We start from the raw sequence: 25887 nt of genomic DNA on the forward strand, positions 1-25887 counted from the left end.
GAAAGTCACTATTTTGTAACATTAATGAATGAATCAATGCACCTTGGAACTGAACATCAATAATTGCTATCATCAAAAACCAGAAACAATGAAGAAGGCAAATGAACTTGAAACGACATGCCTGCTGATAAAAGGACAACTGCTCCTGAGAGACTCCAAAACTACCCTGTAGAACGATCAGAGGACAGAGAAACATGGCAGAGGCTGCCATGTGATACAAACTAGGTCCAGTCCATGCCACCGCCATTGCAATAGATACATTTTAAGGAAAGAATGGGGCTGATGGGAACTTGTAGATAAGAGACACTGAAATGCTTTAAGTGGATAGTCTGCTCTGTTTTCTGGGGATACACACACAGGCGGTAGAAACTATATACGCAAACGAGAAAGTGGTTGAAGTCGATGGCAATGGTTACCTTGGGGATGGAGCAGCAGTTAAGGTTGAGACAGCAGAGAGGTGCTTCACAAGGCTGCAAAGTTCTAGTTCCCCACCTGGCCACTGAGTCCAAGGAGGTTTTGCTTACAATAGCACATTAAGCCATACCTTTACTTTGTGTGGTTTGTTTTATATGCATTGCATTTTATAATAAATATATATTAAGCCAGCACTTACAAAAATGCAAGCCTCCCATTCCCTAAAATGGAATATTTGAATCATTTAGCTAAAAGCTAACACAGATGTACTTCATTGGGTTCATAATGAATTTTGGTGTTCATAACTATTTTACCTTTTCAGTTGAAAATATCTGTAAATTTTCTGGATTCCTTTGCCAAATTGTACTATATTAATAGCTGGACACAAACACTTTCCCATTAGTTACTACTCTTAAAGAAGTGCCACAAAAATAATGCTTCACTTGGGGTGGTGCCCAGGATCGAAGGCAGAGGCAAGACAATCAAGAGCTCAAAGATAGCCTGGGCTACATGAGTCCTTGTTTCAGTACAAACAGCAATAAACAAACACAAACAACAAAATCTCTCATAAGAAAAACATGTGTCTGTGAGGTTTATGTACCTAGGTCTGAAACGTTCTGCGACTGTGTCGTGACTACCTTGGTGAGCAAGTTCAGTTGGTCTCTGTGATGTTAGCACCACGGGCAGAAAGAAGTATCAGATTCACACATCTAAAAAGCTAAAATTGTGCAAATATAAACGAGAGGAATAAGTTGTCATGAGATTCTTGTCAGAGTAAATGTATATAACAGAAGAAAATGGTAAAAATTTTTCAAAATAAAGTATAAGGAATAAAAAATTTAAATGGAGACATTACCATATAATACATGATAACCAACACATAAACTGCTAAAATAGGCTCATATACGTATATACAGGCTCATGTATGTGTGCAGATGCACATGTGTGGGTGTGTCCGGGGAGGTGCTGTGTGTTGTTTCTCAGTAGGCATCAACCTTGTTCTTTTGAGATGGGGTCTCTAACTAGGACATGGTGCTTGACAAAGGCCAGGCTGCCAGGTCAGAGAGCCGGGGATCCTGTTCTCTCCTACTCCCTAGTGCTAGGATCACGCCTGGCTTTTTATGGCCCTGCAGATCAAACTCGGGTCTATAGGCTGAACGACAACTGAACCAACTCCCAAGGCCCTACAATAGGGGCTTTATGAATTTACTGATAAAATTCCCTTTTCTACACTATTTATCACCCATTTTTCTTAGACTACATAACTCCTTTGCTCCACGCTTCTAATTAAGATACACACTATTTGTTTAGAACTCCGTGGTGTGAAATTGGGCCAAGCGTTTTCTAATATCCATAAAATAAATTTAAAAATGTTTTCCCTCAGAAAGACAGATAATTTGGTCACAGAGAGTTGATTTCTGTTTCCTTTGTTTTCTTTTCTTATTTTTTTAGCAGCTTGGTAAGCCAATTTTCTACTTAGAGTCTACTGTTAAAACTCTCATTTGCTTCACTATGTGGGCTTTATCCTTTCCATGGTCTGCTATGCAAAAAAAAAAAGATGGCTTCAGTTTTTATTTTTTTAAGTTTGCTATAAAGCAGTGGTTCTCAACTTGGATGCACACGAGATCACCTAGGGAACCTGAAACAGATTACTGATGCCCCCTCCTGACCGGAGATTCTGATGGAGGAAGTGTGGCGGCCCAGGCTCAGAAGCTCCGCAGGCGACTGTGATGTTATTACTGGGTAGAAACACTGTTCTAGGATTCTGCCACTGTTGAAATAAAAGCTTATTATCTTTCCTGGTAAGGCCTAGACAGGAAAAGCTTTTTTAAAATTCTATAGTTTAACAGATTCAATTTCTTCTCTATGAAGATTCTTTCCTCTTTTGGTTTTAATTTCAGTGCTTAAAAGCATATTGTCTTATTATTCTGATGGTTTGTTTAAAAAGTCTGTAGCATCTATTCAAAAAGAAACTAAAGGAATAGTCTTGACCACGACTTTCAGCCACTGGTGGCTTTAATTCATGACATGCTAAAAAATGTTCCACTTAAAGATTAATTCTTCGTACAAAAAAGTAAAGCAAGTAATCCCTGCCCCCAAAAAAACATTTATTTACATTTTAAATAGTGAAATTCACAAAAGTTTCTGGAAAGAACTTGACCAATTTTCTGAAGAGTTGACTTTTGATAGAGCAGCTAAAAGGGCCGAGTGCTAAGCCAAAACCCTGGCCGGGAAAATGGAGTGCACACAATCAACTCTCAGAAGTGGAAGAGAGCACACTGAGGAGAAGGCAGGCTTGGGTGGGCTCAGAGTGCTCGCTTACCCGGAATGAAAGAGACTCGTGGTTAGATCTCTGGTAGCACAACAAAGTGATACTCACATATCACATACACATTTATAAAAACAGATTCAGATGCTCCATAAAGTGGATACTTTCATGAAAACTATGGGAAACAACTTGACAAAACAGAACTGCCTCCCACAAAAAGACTTAAACAACTCTTTAAAAATGGAATCAGTAACTTATAAAAATCTAGCTCATATAATCCCCTTTGACACTGTTTCAGAGGAGAGAAAAGGCTAGCAAAATCACTCCACAGTGTTAATAAAGGCTTGAAATTAAATCTAGAATAGATAATGAAAGCAAGCAGAATTGGGTACCCATCTCGTCTTTGAGCACATTGTAAAGCCTTTTAATCTTCTCACTATCTGAGTCGAATCAGCCGCTCCCTGTCGGGTCCCACTACAGCTTACACACACTCTACCTACAGCAAACTGACACTCTCATGAACCTAAATGTTTTCATATTTGTTTTTCACTGGTTAAAAAAAAAAAAAAAACTAAGGTCCTTGAAGGCAAGATAGTTTCCTATTCCTGCCATCTGGGATGAAATACAGAGGTTATGCAAGGTCACACTCAGAGCTACTGGCTACTTCAGGTGGAAACACCATTAATACAGGAAATGGGAAACAATGAGTCGGTGAGTCAATTCATGTGGCCAGCGCATAGATTTATATAAGAAAATAACACTGCAAAGCTAGGTCAAGATCAGTTTGGGTTCAAATAAAGACTTAAGTGGAAATGACCACAACAGATCTGTGCTTTAGTCCCCATACCTGCACTCTTTAGAGCCACCAGGGGGCTGGGTTGAACTCAGATGGTTTAAATTTACTACCTTAAAAACAAGAAAACTAAGGCCAGTTAGACTAGATAATCTACCCAAACCAGACACAAAACTGGGTAAGCTCACTGCAGAAAAATCGGAAGAAAGTCCAGTTCTTAAGGAAGACATGCATACATATCAAATATAAAGTACTAGGACCCTTCAATATTAAAAGGCAGTCTAAAGCTGGACATGGTAGCACATGCCTTCAAACTCAACACTCAAGAGGCTGAGGCAGGAGGATCAGGAGTTTTAGGGTACATAACAAAACCCAGTCTCCAAAATAAACAAAACTCAAAAGACTGAAAGTTTATGTAGGTGGGAAAAGAGAATGCATAGACCTACTCATTTCATCCCAGAACACTAGTGTGAAAAATACTTCCTAAAGTCTGAAGGTTTAGAGGAAAACAGTGGAATAGATTTTCTTTACCCAGTCAAAACTAAAACTTTTAAAAGGAAAGAACCCTTTTTGATAATAAAAAAAAGAACACCAAAAGTTTGTGTTTACACAGGTACAAAGTGAAAGCACACACAGTCCACCTGTGTGGCTGAGTGAAGGACCACAGCACTGTGGGAGAGACAGACTGAGAACGCCAACATGAGCACAGGCTGTGTGTGCTCCCAGGGCTCCCATCAGCACTCGGGCCCTGAGGGAGACTGCTGTGCTGAAGCCTCCCTTGCAGCTCCTTGCCCCCACTGACGGGATGCCAGCACAGGGGCTTGCATGGAACGGGCATTTGTCGGGGAGTTGCTAAGGGTAACTGGTAGCATGGCTTCTCCTCAACAAACAGTACCAGTGCTAACGACAACTGTGAACAGTGATTACAAGTTTGTTGTCTATAAGTGTTGCTGTGTTATGCATATACACTATTCTTACCAGTTTAACTCTACTTTTCAAATACTGAAACGACAATACCTAGACGTTAGTAACTCACTCACGCAGAGGGCAAGGTAGAGCAGAATCAGCATATGAACCCAGAAGCCGGTGTTTTCAATCACTGCACAGTTCAGCCAGCCTGAAATTGTCTACTTATGCTCTAGCTACGTTACATTTTAGGATCTCATTTTATATTCTATTTCCTTTTGAATACTTGAAAAATATAAATTATAGGTTTAAAATGTACTCACACATATTTCAGAATAGAAAAACCAGTAATACTATTTTATTTGCACTTCATTAAAATGTATGCATTTGTTTTAGATTTACCTGCAGTCCCCCTTGAGTAAAACCCAGGAGCAGGAGATTGGCTCTGTCCTTCTCAGAAGAGATTGGAGTCCAAGGCCAAGCGCCATCACTGACCAGCGGCCACCAGCAAACAACTACATCCTGAATGGAATTGATAGCTAAGCGACGCTCTAGTGTCCTGTTTGCTGGGCCAGGTATGTCATAATAGGAAATCTAATGGTTAACAAACAAACAAAAAGAAACATGAAAATGTTTTTTTCAAAGGGTGCAAAATAATCTAAGCAGTTCCAAAAAATTGAAGCATCTGTAAATGTAATACACACAAGTAAATATGCGTCTTCAACATGTGTTTAAGAGGGTGTCAGAATTTACCAAATTCTTTTGACACATACATAAAAAAGACATATGTTCAAAATTCTCCCAATTTTTAGCAGAGGAAAGGGGAAAAAAAGAAATGTGAGTTAGGAGGGAGGAACTAGATGTAGCAATTCCAATCAATACTAAAATGTACAGTCACGGTTGCTTGACAGCATCGACCTACACATAGGGTTTAGGATCAGCTATATTAAATGACAAGTTCAGTACTGCTGACCAAGAGTGTCTGGCTACTATTTAAGACATAACACAGTAACAATGACTGACAACAATAAAGGGAAAAAACAACCTGAGGCTGTTAAATATCTCTTCAAAGAATATATGAGACGTATACACACATATTCTGCATAAAAGGGATAAGCCATGGCATCGTACGTGAAAGTTTATGCAGCTTCTGAGAATTACACTTCTCTTTCTTAGGAAGGATTTGTCGAATTTATTATTCAAACTATGTTATTTTGGAACATGGTTATTTGAAAACATAAGCACGGCACCATCTGGGTGACACATGCCAAGGAAATATAGATTGCACCGTATTTCTGCTTAAGGAATTAATGGAAGGTTGATAGCTTGGAAGGGAAAAAAACTATCTTGCCATTGCTGGTCAGCAATAATCGAACCACTTTCTGGGGATTAAGCGCATGGCTAAGCCTACTGGACCAGACACTAGCAAAGGGCAGGGGGTCTTCTTATCAGAGAAATGCTTCTGGAGCCAGCCTCACTACATGACAGATTGCTTTCATATTCCTGTCTGCAAGGCAACAAAGGATGGCAGTAATGCGATAATGCCAGAGTGCAATGGGTGTTAAGAACCCGTTGCATTTATGTATTGTATTTAGTAAATAATCAGGCTCATCCAAATTGTGATCTCACCACTCAACCAAGGCCATTAAAATCAAGGTTAATGCTTTAATAATCCTCTGCTATTTTTTTTCCAACATGGTCAAAAGGAACTCTTTTCTATTTGCATGGCCATAATATTATTGACCTCTTCATCCTCTGAATACACATCAAAAGGAACCAAATCAAAGTAATTACCAGTGTTGTTCTCTCATAGCAAACATTTAACTCCTTGCACTGTCCTGCAACTGGTAAACTGAACTGAATTTTAAATGTGGACAGGAAAGCTTGTTAAAGGTCAATAATACTAGGATATTTACCCTGAAATTCTCCTTGTCAAAATTATTTCAGTGTGAAATAATTAAATTATGGTATAACTGGAAAGAAAATCAGAATTATAAATACTCAATAACAGTTCTTGTTTTAAAATCCAAATGGACATTGATAAAACAGATGCACTTTATGTTTTTAAGTATAACTACTTATAGTTAAGTTTTTGATGTAATTATTAAAACTTCCTTCTCATTTGAGAAAAATATTATAATTGCTAAATATTTAAAGACACATGTACATTATATTTTGGCATCCATCCTGCCATGTAGGCATGTTACAAATTTCTAGATGATAAAGTCAAGTTAAAAATGAGTGATTGGCATATTCCGTTTTTGTACAATACAGATCAGTTGCTGTTGGAGATTTTATGTTTCCTGTGAATTTGAAAGGCATTGGTATTCTGTCATGTGCTCAGGAGAGCAGGGAAAATGGGTAAGTTTCTTACACTAGCCTTCCAGTTTGTAAAGGATGGCATTCACTAATTAGATGTTTTAAACATTGCAGTAAGAAATGAAAATCATGGTCTTTCCAGAAGGAAACATATTCCTCTATTGTGTAGCAATGAAATGGAGTGCCAATAATTGCCATAGTCTAAAGGCAGAAATACTGTGTTAAATCCCCTATTTAAGCAAGATAGACCCAAGGATTAGGCCTATTTTTTATATTTTTTTCTTTAAAAAATACCTGACACCCTCAGAGTTTCAGCTCTCATTAGCTACCATCTTTCAGTCAAGAATACATCACTCAGATACTTATCATATCTGAAACTAGTCATACAAGATTTTACATAATAAGGTTAATAACACTTTAAATGGCTTTAGCTAATGAAGAATGGTACATTTTTAAAAATCAACATTAGGAAAAAACATTTTAAAATCAATATAGTTTAACCATTTGGGGAAAAAGCAATGCTGTAATAATATTAAATGGAATCTTTGATTTTTGACTAACTAAATATAATACATGAATATCATAAATTGTCAATTAGAAAAAAATCATTATCATGTAAATTATATAGAAGCTCCACAAATCTGGCACACTAGCCATATCGTATTTTATTATCACAATGAAAAACTTATTTTAGGTAACTTTTTCCATGTTAAACTCTTTCTTATAAGAATAGATGTTTCTAGTAAACAAATTATATATTTCCTATGCTACTATTACCACAATCATCATAAATAACAATTCCAAAGTGCAGAAAGTTAGATACAAAAAACAGCTTCTGAGCACACATACCAATTACCAGCTACAGGGCTGGCTTTGCCTCTGGCATACATGTGCATCATTTTTAAGAAAGCTGTATATCAGCTCTGTTCCCACTGAACAGTGAACTGTCTCAAATCCACGTCACAGAGGCTGGATCAATCTTGCAAACACAAGTCATCGCTGAAAAGATGCCATGAACTGAAACAGCCTGGAAAATGTATTAGATGCTCACCCTTGCAGAGAGTATGCCTTTCCAGCGGTTAAAATGTAATGTGGAAAATTTAAGCACATCATTTAAACTAAAAATCCTGCCTTAACAGATGTAATGTCCATGATACAGGGAACAAATTCCCTGGGGTTAGCAGAGGGAGAATGACTAGCACACCTGAAAGAAATGTCCTTGTGTACATTTCCTCTGTACAGCTGGGGTGGGGTGTGAGCGTCTTCCCATTAATTACTGCATTTTCTATTAATCTCTGAAAGACCCTTCTTCCTTCTTTTCCTTCTCTGAGTGAAAACCAGAGTAGCTATATGAATACTCAAGTGGAATGTGAGAATGAAGTATCTACAACATCAGCATGAGAGCCAACTATGCCCTCCATAAGCTCAAATACATCATCATTAGGCCTCCACCACAGGAAAGGTGCAAAGGTAGATTCAGATTTCCCCAAACCCACAAACGTTCAGGAGTAAAAACCATAACATTAACTCATGCAATGCTCTAGTGTGCCTTAATGAGTAGTAATATGATTATATATATTGAAATTTCTACCTTATAATCCAAGGCTGAGAGTTTTTCCAATCTCTTGTTTACATCAAGAGAATCCATCTTCTTTGTAAACTGAATAAAACATAGTTTGTTTTGTGCCAAAAATGATAAGATGATGAAACTGTCTGTAAGAAGAGCTAAAACAGGGATTTAATGATCCCAAGTTAGAACAAAGTTAGAACAAGTTGATACATATCCACTGAAATATTATTAAAAGATACTGTCAGAAAATAAATATTAATTGAAGTTACTAACATCTCTCAAATATATACTGGATGATGTTAAAGATAGGAGATATAAACAATAACCATCAATATAATCATAAGGATTTGGTATTTTCCTCTCTTTTTCCATGACTATTTCCATATAAACTAATGTTTGAAGACCACCACCAAAGAAAGTATTTGGAAACTAGAGCACAAAGCACATAAAAGAGGCTGGGCATGGTGGTACATACCTTTAATTCCATAACTTGGAAGGCAGAGACAGGCAAAGTTTGAGGCCAGCCAGGGATACACAGTAAGAGCCTGTCTCCTCCCCCCACCCCCGCCAAAAAAAGGCATAAGAAAGATTAAAGAGACTTTTATTTGTGTTTATGTACTATTTCTACATTCATATATTCATGTAAGACATTTGAGAATAAGTAGATTGATGCTGATCAGTATTCTCTACCAACCTTATTAATTTTTTTTTTTATTTAAAAATTTTCATCTATAGCTAGGTGGTGGCACACGCCCTTAATCCCAGCACTAGGGGGCAGAGGCAGGCAGAAATCTGAGTTCAAGGCCAGCCTGATCTATGGAGTGAGTTCCAGGACAGCCAGGGCTACACAGTGAAACTCTGTCTTGAAAAATCACACACAAATCCCTCTTTTGAGGACTTACGAACTGGGTGAAATAAAGTACGCTATACCCAAATGTATATATTATATTAATTAATATTTAATGATGAAGATCAGCAAAAAATACTTGTACAGCTTTATTTCTAAAGAATGTAAGTAGGTAGATAGTATCACAGGTTATATACAGAGTCATTACTATGTGAACTGCTCATAGGCGCAAAAAAAAATTACTAAACATTGTCTATACTTCTCTCCATTCCACCTCTGCATGCACATGCAGTGAGCAACTGTGGATCTGCACAATCGCCGGAGTCTCTGGAGAGCTGCCAAGAAACCACATTGCTATCCTGTCCCTTGAGAGTGTATTATTTGGGTAATAAAATAATAGAAAGAAGCACGTGAGAAAGGGCAACTCCGACAGAAGAGTGTTGGAAGTTCCCTGTTCAGTCTAACAAAGAACATAAATATGAGAAACAATCATAGTCGGTGTTATTTGCAAAGTCAATGAAGGGTTTAATGAGAATATGAAAACAGAGCACCTCCACAGAGAAATCCCTTGACATCATACCCCTATGTGGTGGAGGAAGTGGCAAGCCCACAATCCTATGCCCACCTGTTGTTATCAGTGGTGTTGCTAATTGTAGCCATCCTGCAGAGTACTTTCTTTAAAGTCTGCAATGATGCCAGGCTGTCCTCAGAAGCACTGAGCGGTGCCTATGGCAGAAGGGGGCTTCCCACTCACCGCTGTCCTCTTTGCTAGACCACATCTCCCTTTCTTACTCAAGTTAAGACACTGGTTTTAATCCTTCATGATAATTTGGCTTGTCTTTAGAGTTTTTTCCTCCAAATAAAGGAACAGAATCTTAAAATCCAGAGTCAGTATAGTAGAGCAGAAAGTAGGTCAGAACTTGTGTTCAGATCTTAACTCAGCCACTTCCTAACTACATAAGCCTGACCATTACTCTGAATAGCTCATCTTCACCTTCCTTATCTACTAGAATGAAAATAACCATATCTTATATAGCCCTTTTCTCGAATTAAATACAATGGCACCCAGCATGGAACCTTTATAGCTCAATAAATATCAGTAACCTTCCTACTCAATAAATGGCTTAAAATCTGTTGAATGTGCTTTCTCCCAACCATGCACGGTGTTGTCACCTAATAGATCTGCTTCCCTGGTGTAGCTGGCATTGACTTTTGCTACTCAGAAAGTATAACCCCACATTACTCAGAAGCTAGTATTCATGAATGAGTAAACACGTAGCTTCATATAGGAAGCAAAGCACTCAGGGTATTTCACTAGTGCCTGCCTTGGCATATTTGTGTTATTTATGTATAATTAATTCATTTGGAAAAATTTGAATTGTCAATAACAAAGAAATTATTCTTAATGAATGAGAAAAGTGTACTTTAAAATTATATTCAAAAATGTTAAGGAAAGATTAGAAAGTACTTAGACTCTGAGCCTAACACTTATCAAGAAGAAAAGTGCGCGGACATTAAATATTAGTTGAAGCCTGTTATTGGTCCCAGGGGTTGTAAGTATGCTATTACAAGCAATTACTTATTGTGTTTGCAAGTCCCCAGTGGTAATAATTAGTCTACCTGTTGACAAAGTATTTCTCCTGCCCCACTATTAATGTAGGCAATTGATTTGCACACAGGTGTAATTACCATCACTGATGGTGTCTGAGATGAGCTTTCCCACCAGGCTTCTGTCAATCACCACTTTCTCCAGCTGAGACCCAGAAAGGCTTAGGGACACCAACACACCTGAACCAAAGAGGAGCTAAAACCAGGTAAGGGGGAGAGAAGAAGATATGCTGAAAATTAGTCTTTTAAAAATCTCTTTCTAATCATACAGCTCACATAGACATTTTCACATGCATTCAAACCATGAAATCTCAGGTTCTCTTCTCTGAAAGGCAGTCACCAGCATTCTGAGTGTGAGACAGGCAGCTCAATGCACAACACATTAAGTGCACTGATGAAAGCAGTCTGCAGAGATTTCATGTGGTCTGTGTTGATCAGACACCTAATCTTCTAAATGCTTAAAAAGTGCCATGCAGAAAGAACGGCTTTGTTTTGTACTTGGAAAATGTAAAGTGTTGTGTTCAAACACGGAAAGGTTAATGTTTATATCAGAAACTTAAAACTATTTCTTGAAGTTTGGATAGTCATTGCTGCTCCTTGAATCCATGAAGCCATGACTACAATATAAACAGCTAATTTGGAACTTAAGCCCTATTCACTTCCCCAAATAAAGATTTTATAACAAAAAGCATTAAAAGAAATATAAAGCAAGGCAATTAGGTAAACCGTTAAAAATCTTAAAGACCTATGTAACCCACAGCATCAATAATTTCACAAGGAAAAACAAAAAGAGTAAAGCCTCCGGCCTTCCATGTCAGTGTCCAGCAGCTGTTCAGAGAAGAGGGCTGGAGAGAACCGTTATCATTTTACAGTACTCCTTTCCATTTGGAGCAGCATAATTCATTCATCTCCAAATGTTTAAAACTTCTGAAAGGACTCTGCATATGTGTGTGCTTGTTATCTATGAGATTTTGAAATATCAACATTGGAAGAAATTGTTTCACCTTCAAGGCAACAGACTCAAAGCTGATGAATCATGGAATAGCATATGGCATAAGAAGAAAAAAAACCAATTGTTAGTAAACTAATCATGAACATGCCAGCCAAACTCAAAGACAACTATGACTTAAACAACACGGGGAATCCCCCGCCCACCTAGGCATCATGTCCCAGCTAGTGACGATGATTCTCTGTTAAGACAAATTTGGACATGTGTGAAAGATGAGCAGCATGAGGGACCAGAGTCCTTGGGGGAAGGGGACCACAGCTGCCCTACTGTTAGAATCTCTGTCCAAGGCAACAGAAATCTTGCTTGTGTCTGACTTGTAGACTGTTCTAGTCCATGCCCTTGCCTCTGCAGAGCCACAGTGGGAGATGGGAAGATCAATCATCCTTAGCAGTTTGGAAATAAAAGAAGGCACAGTTGTTCCAAGAGTTACAAAATACTTCAGAAGTTAATTAATCTCTACTGAATTAATCCAGCCTTACTACAGATCTTGATAGCAAATGATTCACTATTTCTATGGGAATTTCATAGCACGTGGTCTTCGCTCCCCAAATTTTCCCTTCTCAGATATTCAGAAAGACATGGCGTGAGGCTCAATTTTCTTATCTGGTTCTTCCCTTTCAAGTTTGCTCAAAACATCACTAAAATATGTCCTTTCCTATTTATTTTTCTTTATAAAAATTTATACCTATTTTCCTAAGCATGCCTTCTCTTAGTCAATGGTGACTTTTTTCTCATGTTACTGGCTTGGCTACATTTATCTCTGTACCTGCAGTGCTAGGCACATAGCAAGCACTCGGGAAATATGTGGAGAAAACTCATAACTAACTCATTATCATATTGGATAATATACTTAGAGGAAACTTAACCTAACCTTCCATTTTCAAATGATGGAGATACACCTGCAATCTGTTAATCATGAGCCTTGGCTGGGAAGGAGCTCAGTTGGTAGTGTACTTGCCTAGCATGCAGGAAGATCTGAGTTCTTTAAATTCTCTTAATTAATTTTATTTATTTTGGTATGCACATGTATATTAACATGCTAGTTGTATGCATGTGCTACAGCATGCATGTGGAGACCAGAAAAACAACTTGTAGAACTGAGTTCTGTCCTTTCTCCATGAGATGGGTCACAGAAACCAAAGACAGACTGTAGGCTTTAGGAGAAACCTTTACTAGCTGGGCCATCTCACCAGCCCAGAGTTCTGAGTTCTATATCCAGCACGGAATTATCTGGGCATACTGACACATGCTTGCAATGAGAGCATATTCAAGGTAGAAACAGGAAAATCAGAAGTTCAAGGACATCCTTGGCTATTTAGTTGAAGGCCAGTTTGGACTACTTGCTACCTGACCTTATCTCTATAAAACAAAAACAAACAAAACAAAATACATGCAACATAGAACTGAGTACTGCCAGGGACCAGAGGCTCACTACATCACCTGACAGCTACCTTAATTAGGACAGCTACAGTTGATTTGAACACATGAGGAAGGACATTCTTCTGTTTATTTAACAAATCCTGAATGTTGATTATATGGCATACCTGCAACTAAATGCAATGGCTCAAAAATTAATTAAAGACAATCCTTAAAGGTGGTTAAGCAGGCTAATAGAAGAGACACAAGTAGGTGTAATAAAGTAGTGGCACCAAACCTATTAGGCAGTTTGAATACACATGGGAAACTGACTAAGGGGTGAACCTGGAACTTGAGGTTACAACTAAAACTGCCTTAGAACTTTGGTCTCAGCCTAGGTTTCTTCAGTTGCATATCTGCATATATTCAAAGACAATGGCACAACAGTTAGAGAATGACTCTGAAATCAGTGGTGACTAGTTATGTGACACTGAGTTACTTAACATCTCTGTATCTTCATTTTCTCACCTGAAAGAAGACATGATACTATCTTCCTCACAGGATGAGGGTTGAGTAACTTTATTAACAGAATCTGTAATAGTGCCTGGCACACTGTTTGCTGCTGTCCAATCATTTCTATGAGTTCTCATTATACTGCTCGCCATCTCTGAAGCCATTTTTGTCTTAAATAAAAACTCAGCACCCATGTTGGACTCAGAATTGGATATGAAACACTGGCCTCCAGGTGACTGAGTTTTAACTTTTATTTATTAATGTCGTGTGGATACAATGTGAGTGTGTGTAACATGTCCTATGACAGACATCCCATGGGGTGTCTGCACATTAGAGGACAACTCTTGGGAGGTGGCTCCTTTTCTGCCCTGGGTTCCAAGAACCAAACTGAAGCCAACCAGCTTTGGTGGAAGTGCTTTCACCCACCGAGCCGTCTCACCAGCCCTCCGTGTGCACTCTAATCAGAAAGGGGCAGCCTTTGGACGCTTTTCCAATCTGCAATGACTTCATAAGGGCAGTTACCTTCAAGCTCCAGAACTTTGGAACTAAATTTGTCCAACTGTCTCTATATGTTCTGTTTCCACCATCATTACCATGAAAGAATTCTCCTCTCCTGACACAGATGTTCTACAGTCTATGAAACCATGCTATGCTATAAAATTCATTTCAAAAGGCTGATTTTGTGAAGATGGAGAAGAAACATGAAACCTAGGGGATTGGGTGCAAAAGGCAATTGATATTGGAAAAGATTCAAAGGCCAGAGTGTTCCAGAGCAGGAGGAAGTGTGCATATATCACATGATATCTGCACATGGAGATGGTAGCAGTGACTTGTGCACTTGAGTATTCCATTGGGCCCTTTGACATAGTTATTCATATAGTCATTCAGCCCACACACATATATTCAGTGTATTAAATGAGCCGTGCACTATTCTAAGTACTCAAACTACAACAGCGAACAAAGAAGCAATGCCTTGGAATTCCCTGTCCTCGTGGATACAGAGAATAACAAATAGTTCAAATATAGCAGTTAGTGATAAGCTGTATGGAAAAAAAGCACAGCAAGATGGAGCTTCTAGGAGGAAGCTGCTGTAAGCATGATGAATAATAAACAAAAAAGGGCCTTCTTGAAGAAATGCCATGGGAGTGGAGGTTCAAAGAAAGGGGAGGGATTAAGTACCTGGAGAAATGGAACTTAGGCAAAGGAACAACAGAACACAAACTCTGAGGCAGACTATGCTGTGCATGACCAGGGAAAGCTGCCCCATGTACCTGAAGGGGACCAAGAGGCAGGGGTCCTCACTGACAACAGTGTACAGAGGGAGTCAAGGGCCAGCTCTTCCACTGGAGCTTGTTGATGAGAAGACATTACATTTTAGCAGAAATCTATATTAAGTGAGGGAAGGGACAAAAGCATGTAATCCATTGGGAAAATCTTCCAGTCACCCCAAGAGAAGATGAGGACTTGAACCGGGACAGCCATACTACAGAAAATGATGTGGACAGTCTTAGGATAGCCCATTGTCCAACTTACTGACAGCCTATGGGCTACACGTTGCCAAGGATAGCTATGAATGTGGCCCAACTCCAAGTGGAAGCTTATTGAAAACATTATGGGATTTCTTCATTATCTATCTCTGAAAACTCAATTGTGTGGTTCGCGAACATAAATGTAGACAACAATGTCGTATCTCAATGTCACAAGGTTGAGTATGCCTGTAAGAGTATCCACTAGTATTTGTGAAGGATTGAAATGTGGCATGCTTGGCCTAAGCAACATGGTTTACTGAGGTAAGGAATGTCAGGCAAAATTTAGACTGTGGAGCATGAGGAGCTTGGTTTTCAACAAGTTAAGTCGCCTATAGCATGATAAGTGAAAATAACCTTGTAAAAAGTAGAAATGGAGTTATCAACAATATCATGGCCACATTTAACACAGAAACAGTTAAACTCTCTTTAAAATTTAATGGAAAGGGAGAGAGGTCTAAAGTCTGAGCTCAGGAGTTCCTAGTGTTCACTGGGCTAGATGTGTAACACCAAGGGAGCTTCTTTTCTGAAGCTTCATTTCCTCAGCTAGAAAAAGAAACAATATTGTGTATTCCATAGGATGAGGATTGAACAACCCTTTTCTTCCCTTAAAGATTGAGTCAAGCTTCTTAGTGAAAAGAGGTTTGGGTACCTATTAAAATCAAGGTGTGCCCACCATTTTTGATCTCTAAGTGTCCTGTGACTAAAGTCATCCCTGATATCAACTTTTGGGAATATGAAGATACAAAATAATTAATAAGCTAATTAGTGCATTTTATGAGCCTGTTAGGGAACAAAGATTTTACAAATACTAGTGTCAAAGGAAATCCTGGATGTGGTATGGGAGATAACTGGTAGATTAAAAAAAAAAAAAGTCTGAAACTCGGGGGAGAAAAGTTTCCATTTGAAACAAAAGCACCACTCACACCTTTGCCTGTCTCACCACAATGGCCGTACTGTAGTCCTCCAAGATGGAGAGAGCCCTCGTGTAACTTGGTAGGCCAAGAAGGAAAAAGCATTCTAAAGTTCTGTTCCATGGCAAGGTGTAAGAATGTTCTGGAAGCTCAAAAAATGAGAGAGAGAGAGAGAGAGAGAGAGAGAGAGAGAGAGAGAGAGAGAGAGAGAGAGAGCGAGCAGTCCAAGTAGCAAAGGAGGCGTCTGAAAGCAGCTGAGGGGAGACAAGGCCCGCTCCCAACTCTAGCCCAATCTGAACAGCTTGCAGCTGGAGACACTAAGAGGGTCCGAGTCTTTCCTCTTCAGACAGGACACATCTTCTACCCTGCTCTGCTGCCTTCATCATTTCCTCTCTTGTTGTCTTCAATAAGCTCAGGGTTTTTCCTTAAGAAACTCAGAAATGATTCTAAAGTTGTTCAGGTGGCTATTCAAATCGGTTTCATTTAACCATGGCAGTCTAGGCTGAATACCTAACTGAAAGTAGAAAAGTACTGAAGGAAAAAATATTATATTTGGTGGTAGCATTAATCAAAGCATAAATAACAAAACACTGAGTTTAATTTATTCAACAGGTCAAAACCCATGTGAGTGTCTTCTGTATACACAAGTATACAGAGGTATACAAATGGAGACAGGGTGGTAGACGAGGCAGCATAAATTGATTATATCTGTATAGAATACAGAACATCTTAGAGGAAAATGGAGGCTTGAGTAAGGACACGTAGCTGACTGGAGGATGTGGACTACAATCCATAAAGAACACAAATGCATGGTTGTAGAGACGTTAAGGAGGCAGATGTCCTCACTGTTTGAGCACGAAGTCTGGGTTCAAGTCCCCAGGGCCACACAGAAACCAGGTGTGGCAGTGCATCTGGACTCAAGAACTAACTAACTGCTTCAAGTAATTGTGCATGAGCTACTTCATACTATCGACCCAAACAATTCCACTGAATTCAATATTCTCACTGGGTGAGGGCACTGCCCTAAATCCTTGTGATTACTATCACATCTGAGTAAATAAGAAAAGGTAAGGTAGGCAGGGTCAATATGAAAAATCAACAATTGTTGGTAGGTTATCCATCATGGTCAGGCATCCAAAACAGAGCACAGGAGTGCAGAGGCAACTGTGCCAACCACTACAACCCAAAGGGTAATACTCAGAGTGAACTCTGGGGACAAGAGCATCACAACGATACCTACTGCAGTCCACTCAGAGGAAATCTACAATGAAGACTAGGGTCACTGATAATTTATCAGACAGCCTGTAGGATGTGTTTTCTGCAATCTATTCCTTCATTCAGCAAACATTAAGTATACAGAGAAACCATAACTAAGACTAATCCACTGAAGTACAAAAACAAAGGTGAATTGGCTAAGATAGTGGTTCTCAACCTTCCAATGCTGTTGTGACCCTTTAATACAGTTCCTCATGCTGTGGTGACCCCCCCAGCCATAAAATTATTTCATTGCTACTTCATAACTATAATTTTGCTACTGTTATAAATTGTAATGTAAATATCTGATATGCGGATATCTGATATGTGACCCCAGAGGGGTCACAACCCATAGGTTGAGAACCAGAGATAAGATGATGGTAAAACAGTTGAGTCATTATACAGAACTACTTCAGGACAACAAACAATGGGAAACAAGTCTTCTTCTGGACAGAGAAGTGTTAACATTAAGTTTCCCCAAAGATCTGTGTCTATTGTCCAACATATGGAATAAATTCATGTCAAGAGATGTAGCTTTCTGTTTTATCTACTTAAATTTAAGAAATCTCATTTTGTTTATTCTTACTATAAAACAGAAGACACTACACTTTAACCCTGTGTATTTACAAACATAAGAAAACTGATCATTCCTAGAACATATTTAGGTGGTCAAATTCACAAAGAGAATAAATTAAGGTAGTTTTTATATTGCCAGTTTTTTTTTAATCTAAAGGGATAGAAAATGCATAGTAAGATATATACAGCACTTGGGCATATTTTATCATTTACAGAAACCTTTGTACATATTATAAAGAACAACAAATGCTAGTGTATCTCATGTTCAGAACAAGCATGCAACTTAGAGAGAATACAATATGGCTAATTCTCTAATCCCCAACCAGATGAGTAACGCCACTAACTAAAGATCTTATAATTAGTGGAAAGCAGAGACAAGACAGGTCCATTGTTAACAGTTCTATACCCCTGTGCTACCAAAGAGGCATGCTCAGTCATATCCTCAATGCCTACTTTTCAGTTAACCTCTATGCAGTATCTCATGTGGTCTGGTTTTCTTCACTCTAAGCCAATGATTTTCAATTAGGGGTGATTTGGGACACCAGCCAGCTATATCTGCTGACACTGTAGTGATCACCTGTCTTAGGGTTACTCCTGCTGTGATGAAACACTATGACCAAAGAAACTTGGGGAGGAAAGGGTTTATTCAACTTATGTTTTCACATCACAGTTCATCATCAAAGGAAGTCAGGACAGGAACTCAAGCAGGGAAGGGACCCAGAGGCAGGAGCTGAGGCAAAAGCTATAGAGGAATGCTGCCTTGAGGCTTGCTCCTCATGGTCTGCTCAGCCTGATTTCTTATAAAACCCAGGACCACCAGCTCAGAGATGGCACCACCAACAATGGGCTAGACCCACCCCCATCAAACACTATTAAGAAAATGCCCTACTGCCTCCTGAGGATTCCTCCTCTCTATGACTCCAGCTTGTGTCAAGTTGACATAAAACTGGCCAATACACTGCCTCTCTATATATTAATCACAGAGCCTTACCTGCAAACAGTGCCTGTAAATGAGCTGCTGTGGAAGCCAAGGTTTTTCTGTCACCATCAAGCAGATTTAGCAGCTCCTTAAATACTAATCAACATTTCTCTCACATAAAGAAAGATGGTAAGCTGCTCTCTGTCATGAACAAAGACCTGATCAGATGTGTCAAATGGAGGTGTGGGCAGTGCACAGCACAGACCTAGAGCCTGTAGGAATCTGCTTCATGTTTCCCTCACAAGGTTCGGTGCTATGATGACTAATGCCAGCTGTTAAGACAGAAAGAACCTCAAGGCAAATCATCGAGTTACTGTGGCGTGTGATAGAAATATCCTGTTAGGACACCTCTGCATTCACTCTAATTCTTTGCACAACAATCAGTCTCCTTATCTATAATTTAGGCTCTTGAGTAATTCATCCATCAGGTGGGAATGCCCCAAGCAAATAAGCAATGTCTACGATGCCAGATATATCTCAGACTGTAAACTGATAAATTGCCATTGCAGTTAATAATAAATCAATTGCTTCTGAGTTTGGCTATTGTGAATGTTGTCAGTACACGAAAATAAATAAAGATAACATAAAAGATAGATAAGTTTAATTAATCAGAATATTTCTGCCCACATCCAGGATACATTGCAGGAGTGGGAATATAATTTCTAAAGTTACAGATCTATATAAGCAGCATCACTCCATTTTACTCTGGCGAAAAGCAAGTGGGACAGGTGCACATGAAACACACTCAAGTAGTACAACACCAAAGCATGTCAGAAAGAACACCCAAAAGTGTTGGTAGTAGATGTCATGGAGAGGAAACTGGGTGCTGGATGGCAAGAAATAAATTTAAGCTCTTGCTTTGGGGATTTTTTTTTTAAAAAAATGATTTTTAAGAGACTTGGGGGCGTTATTATTTTTCTATAAAATTTTCCTAAAATAAACAAGAAGTTCCTAAAGTACATCCTCACAGATATTCTTCCTATGTTGTGCTCATAAAGAGACAGTGGGAGCGTGCTTCTGAAGAATCAGAATATTGAAAATCCTCAGACCCATGTTCACTAAAAGGGTCAAGTAGAACTGAACACTGAGTTATTCTCTGCGATCTATTTTAATAGACTTTAACACAATCTGTTTTCCATGAGGACCTTGATTATTCATCTATATCTAATTGCCTTATTTACTAAAAAGACCACCACCAACAAAAGTATAACCAAGCAATGGATTATTAAGCACCTGTAAAAAATAAAGAGGTACTCTACAAGCATTGGAAATGGGGGTTTCACTATTCAACCTAGGATTCTCCTGACAGCAAGAGATTCCTAGGTGTCATCTACTTCTTGACTGAGGAGAGTCACTGTGAATATCTTACTTACAAGAATATTTTATGATAAATATAATTATGGAAGTCTGGAGAGATGGCTCAGTGCAGAAAGTATGCGCTGAACAAGCATAAGGACCAGTGTTCAGCTCCTGTACCCTCTTAAGAGCTCGGCAGGCTTTCAGCCCATTTATAGTCCCAGTGCCTAGAAGACAGAGAGAGGGCTCCCCAGGGCAAGGTGGTTAGTATTCTAGCAGAATCTGCAAGCTCAGGGAGAGCCCTGCCTCTGCGAATAAAGAGTGTCCAAGGAAGACACAAAAGTCAACCTCTGGCCTCTACATGCATACACACACACACACACACACACACACACACACACGGAATATACATATACTCACACATGTACAATGCATATGTATACATGCAAGTCAAATAAAGACAGACAGGAGCAGCTGCTTTTATTCCACAATCATTTGGTAAGCAGGCTGTCTACTAGCTTAATGGTTATCTTTATTTTTAAAACTATAAAACTAAGAGGCAGAAATCAGAACTTAGACAAGGTAGTGAATATATTTTCTCTATCAGTTACATTGTCATATAAAATTGCTGAGTTCCAGGGCTGGAGTGATGGCTTACCACTTAAGAGAACTTGAGGCTTTTGCAGAGGATCTGGGTTCAATTCCCAGCACCTACATAGTGGCTTGCAATTGCCTGCAATTTCAGTTCCAGAGGTTCTAAATGCCCTCTTCTGGCCTCTGAGAGAACCATGTAAACATGTGGTACATAAGCATACATGTAGGAAAACACTCATATACATAAAATCAAAATGAATCTTTAAAAAAAAAATTGCTGAGGACTAGAGTGACAGCCCCATGGTTAAGAACACTGACTTCTCTTACAGAGGACATGAATTTGGTTCCCTGCACCTTCAAGTGGCTCACAACCATCTGTACCTCCAGTTCCAGGGGATCTGATGCACTCTTCTGGCCTCTGTGCAATCCTGCATGCACATGATATACAAAACCTCACATAAGTACACACATATGCTTAAAAATAAATAAATAATTAGAAATTAAATTGCTGAGTTCCTATACTCCACTTTAAATAGTTCACACATGTGTTTCTGGCTAATGCAATTCAACCTGGGCATTAGTTAAAAAAAAAATGTGTAAAGTAGCACACGCTTTTACTTCTGAAAGAAAGAAAGAAAGAAAGAAAGAGAGAGAGAGAGAGAGAGAGAGAGAGAGAGAGAGAGAGAGAGAGAGAGAGAGAAAGAAAGAAAGAAATCAAGCCAAAATGACAATAACAAAAAACCAGTATAAACATCCAAATATAATGGATTGAAAATCTTCTGATGAAGTAATACAGAAGTATAACTTTAACACTCCCTCCCCAAAAATGTGGGAAATGTTTTGTGTTTTTTTTACTTTTCAAAACATGGGAAGCAACAGCACATGAACTATTCTGTGCCTTATACATGAACTTAGCCTTACACATACTTGCTACTAACGGTAACAATTTAGGAGAAAAATCATAGTCTCTTCCTTTTCTGAGCTTGCTCCCTGACTTCATTTATAGCATTCTCTTAGCATATCCTAGGCCATCAAATACTAGGACACTGTGCTCCTACCAGTCAGACCTGCTTTCTTGCTTTATTTTGCTCCAACAGTTTTATCTTCTGATATAAAATATTTTATTTGTTCATTTTTTTCTCGAATGTCTTCCCTGTCACACATAAGCAGAACAAGGACATTTGATTGTCTTTGTCCCTTTTGTTCATTGCTATTCTCAGCAGCTCACAGAGTGGCCGTGGCCTCTTCTGGCATCATGTCTCAGATTCCGTCCAAAAGAGGCAAAGAGCAGAGGTGAAATGTTACATCCTAGGTGAGTCTGTCCCTTTAATATATTTTCTTGGAAAACATACCAAGCTTCATCTCACCAAAGCCAGAAGTGTTTTATATATCCAACTCTAACTGTAGGAACACATAAGCTGGGGCTTTTCATTGCTTCTGTGGCTACACTAACACCAGGCTCTGTTAATAAAGAGTAACACTATAGGAGAAGAAACTAGCAATGTCTTTAATGTCTTATTTCTTGATTTAGCTTCATTGTTATGAATAGAACCTAGTTTCTCTTATGTCTTCGGTTATAACTTTTAATTCTCTTACATGAGGTTACAGGGAGACAGGGGTACCTCCCTTTATTTATCCCCACCTTATTGCCTTGAGAGAGGGTCCCTTACTGAACCAGAAGCTTGACATTTCAGCTATGCTGACAGGTTAGGAACATCATGGGTTTACATTGCCCTCCCCTGACCCCCAACACTGGGGTTACAAGAATGCACAGCCATGCTTGCCTTTTTACATGAGTGCCAGGGATCTGAGCTCAGGGCCTCCTGCTCGTACAGCAAATGCTCTGACCCACCAGGCCATCTCCCCAGCCCCCGCTCCATCCCTTTCACCTGTAAAGACCCCTGTTTCTCGGTTCTCATGGATTCTAGCTATGTCATTGACTTGGGGCAGCCTATCTCTCAGTTACTCCCTTTGAAAACTGCATGGCAGGGAGACCATTTGAAAGGTGAGAAGTCTAAAGTGTTTAGGTTACAATTCAGAATTCTATGTATGGAACAGAAGAGTGTTTCTGGACTCTTCTATTGGTGTATTGGAACCAAGCACAATAAAGAGTTGAAATGAGGCAGCTACCTGGAAATGGAATTCTAGTCACTGAAGCACTGAGTACTTTTGAACTGGAGATTCTGAGAAGATGGCAGATCAGAAACAGCTTCTATAAAACCAAGACTCTGGGTAAAAGAAAGTCAAGACAAAAAATGACCCATAGAGAGATATGGAAAATGACTACAAAAAGAAGACACAGGTCTAAGTGGGATTTTTGTCCATAAAGAAGCCAGGTTTGTACAAAGACACAGGGGGTGTGCATGCAGCCCAATCTACCAGGAAAGTGCTCTGACTTGCTCCCAACGCCAGGCACATGGAGAGAACCTAGGAGAGAGAACTCACCCTGCTGCTAGAAACCTAAATTAGCAGCTGAACTCAACAAGCAGCAGACACACACTAGAAAAGGGGTGGGAAATCGGAAGTCAAAAGATCTCACAATCCACCCACACCCCTGCCTGGAGAACAAGCCACAGGAGCACAAAAAAGCAAGGCAAGTTCAGCAGAAAACATCACCTTAGCAACTCATGAAGACAGCAAGGAGAGCTAGGAGACCTTTGTTGGGGAATATTATTTTAAGGTGTGCTGCATTTTTCCTGTTGCTTTTGTTAACACTTCAAAGATGTGTTTGATTAAATAAAATTAACCTGAGAGCAGGAGGCTGAGTCAGCAAGTAGCTGACAGGAAGTAGTAAGGAAGAACCAAACATAGCAAGGATCTTTTTGTTTTTGTTTTTCCTATTTCTAGATATTTTATTTAAAAATTAAAGGTAAATTTAGGCCTCTTTTTTAAAGATTTTTTAAAATTCATTTTTACATACCAACCACAGATCCCCCTCTCATCCCTCCTCCCACTCCTCTCAGCCTTCCTCAACCCCATCTCCTCCTCTGAAAGGGCAAGGCTGCCCAAGGGGAGTCAGCAAAGCCTGGTACGTTCAGTTGAGGCAGGTCCAAGGCCCTCCCCACTGCATCAGGTTGAGCAAGGTGTCCCACTATAGGTAGTGGACTCCAGAAAGCCAGCTAATACACCAGGGATAGATCCTGACCCCACTGCCAGGGGCCCCTTAAACAGACCAAGCTACACAACTGTCTCGATTATGCAGAGGGCCTAGTCCAGTCCTATACAGGCTCCACAATTGTCAGTCTATAGTTCTTGAGTTCCCATGAGCTTGGTTCAGTTGTCTCTGTAGCTTTCCCCAACATCATCTTGATCCCCTTTGCTCATATAATCCCCTCTTCCCTCTCTGCAACTGGACTCCCGGAGCTCAGCCTGGTGCTTGGCTGTGGATCTCCTTATCTGCTTCTATCAGTTACTGGATGAAGGCTCTATGATGACAGTTAGGGTATTTACCAATCTGATTACAGGGGAAGGCCAGTTCAGGCACCCTCTCCACCATTGCTAATAGTCTAAGCTGGGGTCATCCTGGTAGATTCCTGGGAATTTCCTAGCACCAGGTTTCTCTCTAACCCCATAATGGCTCCCTCTATCAAGATATCTCTTTAATTGCTCTCCCACTCTGTCCCTCCCTCAGCTCAACTATCCCATTCCCTTATGTTCTCATCCCCCATCCTTCCCCCTTTCTTATCTACATCCCCCCCCCTCAGTTTACTCATGGAGAACTCATCTAATTACCCTTCCCAGGGCAATCCATGCATCCTTCTTAGAGTCCTCCTTGTTAGCTAGCTTCTCTAGAGCTATGGGTTATATATAGTCTGGTTATCCTTTGCTTTACATCTTGTATCCACTTATGAGTGAGTACATACCATATTTGTCTTTCTGAGTCTAGGTTAACTCACTCAGGATGATATTTTCTAGTTCCATCCATTTGCCTGCAAATTTCATGATGTCATTGTTTTTTACAGCTGAATAATACTCCATTGTGTATGTGTACCACATTTTCTTTATCCATTCTTCAGTTTAGGGATGTCTAAGTTGTTTCCAGGTTCTGGTTATTATGAATAATGCTGCTATGAACACAGTTGAACAAGTATCCTTGTGGTATGATTGAGCATGCCTTGGGTATATACCCAAGAGTAGTATCATGGGGTCTTGAGGTAGATTGATTCCCAATTTTCAGAGAAGTCACCATACTAATTTCCAAAGTAGCTGCACTAGTTTGTGCTCCGACCAACAGTGGAGGAGTGTTCCCCATAGCAAGGGATTTTTAAATGGAGATTGAGAAAAGGGCACTGGGTTTTTCGGAAGATGCCAGCAAAGGGAGAAGGTTAGCTACTAGTTATTCAGCCTCTCTTAGTGAGCAGAATCCCACCTAAACCAATGAATCATGAGTTCTTTAGGTTTAGTTTCCCTTAGTAGCTTTGAAAGAGTCAGTGCCTGAGGGGCCCTCAGGCTGCGGCTCTTATAGCCAAATGTTGTTGCAATCTCTGACTAGGATATCCTTTGCTTAAGGGGCAGCCACTGTAGATAATACAAAACTGATAACAACAATTGGCACCCAGTGGGTGGTAGAACCACACAGAAGGAGGAGTCACACTAGCCAGCTCTGCTGCATCTGTTGTCTGGACTTCTCCATGCTGGTAGTCAGCTGCCACTTGCCCAGAGAAGTCAACAGAATGGTGAGAAATTTGGGAAATCCTTTTGGAGAGTAGGAGAGAGTTAAATAATATTTGTAGGGAAAAGGGGCTGGCTAAAGAAACCCACCCTGACCCTGGAGCCCAGAACTAGGGAAAGATGGCCCAGACAAGGCCAGTGAAAGAAACACAGTTTGGCTCAAATCAGAGCCATCTCTGCCCCTGGCCAACTGACTTGTGAAACCAACCAATCACAGAGCTGAGCAATAGAATCCTGGCCCTAGGGCCCAGGACCAGGGGAAAAAAACACAGCCTGGGTTTGGGGCCTGACCCAGAGAAATGAACCAAGGAAACAGGCCTTGACTCTGAAACTACTACCAAAGAAACATTCTTGGCCCCTAGAATCGGAATCAGTGAATAAAATGTGCCCTGGCCTTAGAATAAGGGTAAAAAAGCTAAGTAAGGCCAGTGAATGAAACACAGTTTGGCTCAAATCAGAGCCATCTCTGCCCT

General features: G+C 39.7%; 1 protein-coding gene across 7 annotated transcripts in view; it reads right to left on the reverse strand.

Moving 5' to 3' along the window:
• Nucleotides 1-25887, reverse strand: part of LOC114697940 (WD repeat containing planar cell polarity effector) — a 302933-nt gene that overhangs the window by 162214 nt on the left and 114832 nt on the right. For 6 of the 7 annotated variants that reach the window (XR_003735273.2, XR_005092299.1, XM_028876333.2 and 3 more), the window contains 3 exons: nucleotides 10808-10922; nucleotides 8293-8426; nucleotides 4785-4976 (listed from right to left, as the gene is read on the reverse strand). Coding sequence is in view for 5 of the 7 variants with exons in the window: in XM_028876333.2 (XP_028732166.1) it covers nucleotides 4785-4976; nucleotides 8293-8426; nucleotides 10808-10922 (441 nt within the window). In the remaining 2 variants the exon portion in view is untranslated. The remainder of the gene's footprint in view (nucleotides 1-4784; nucleotides 4977-8292; nucleotides 8427-10807; nucleotides 10923-25887) is intronic. The other variant, XM_037208957.1, reaches the window with a different exon arrangement.

The sequence above is a fragment of the Peromyscus leucopus genome, chromosome 10, assembly GCF_004664715.2.
Source record: "Peromyscus leucopus breed LL Stock chromosome 10, UCI_PerLeu_2.1, whole genome shotgun sequence".
Taxonomy (NCBI): Eukaryota; Metazoa; Chordata; class Mammalia; order Rodentia; family Cricetidae; genus Peromyscus; species Peromyscus leucopus.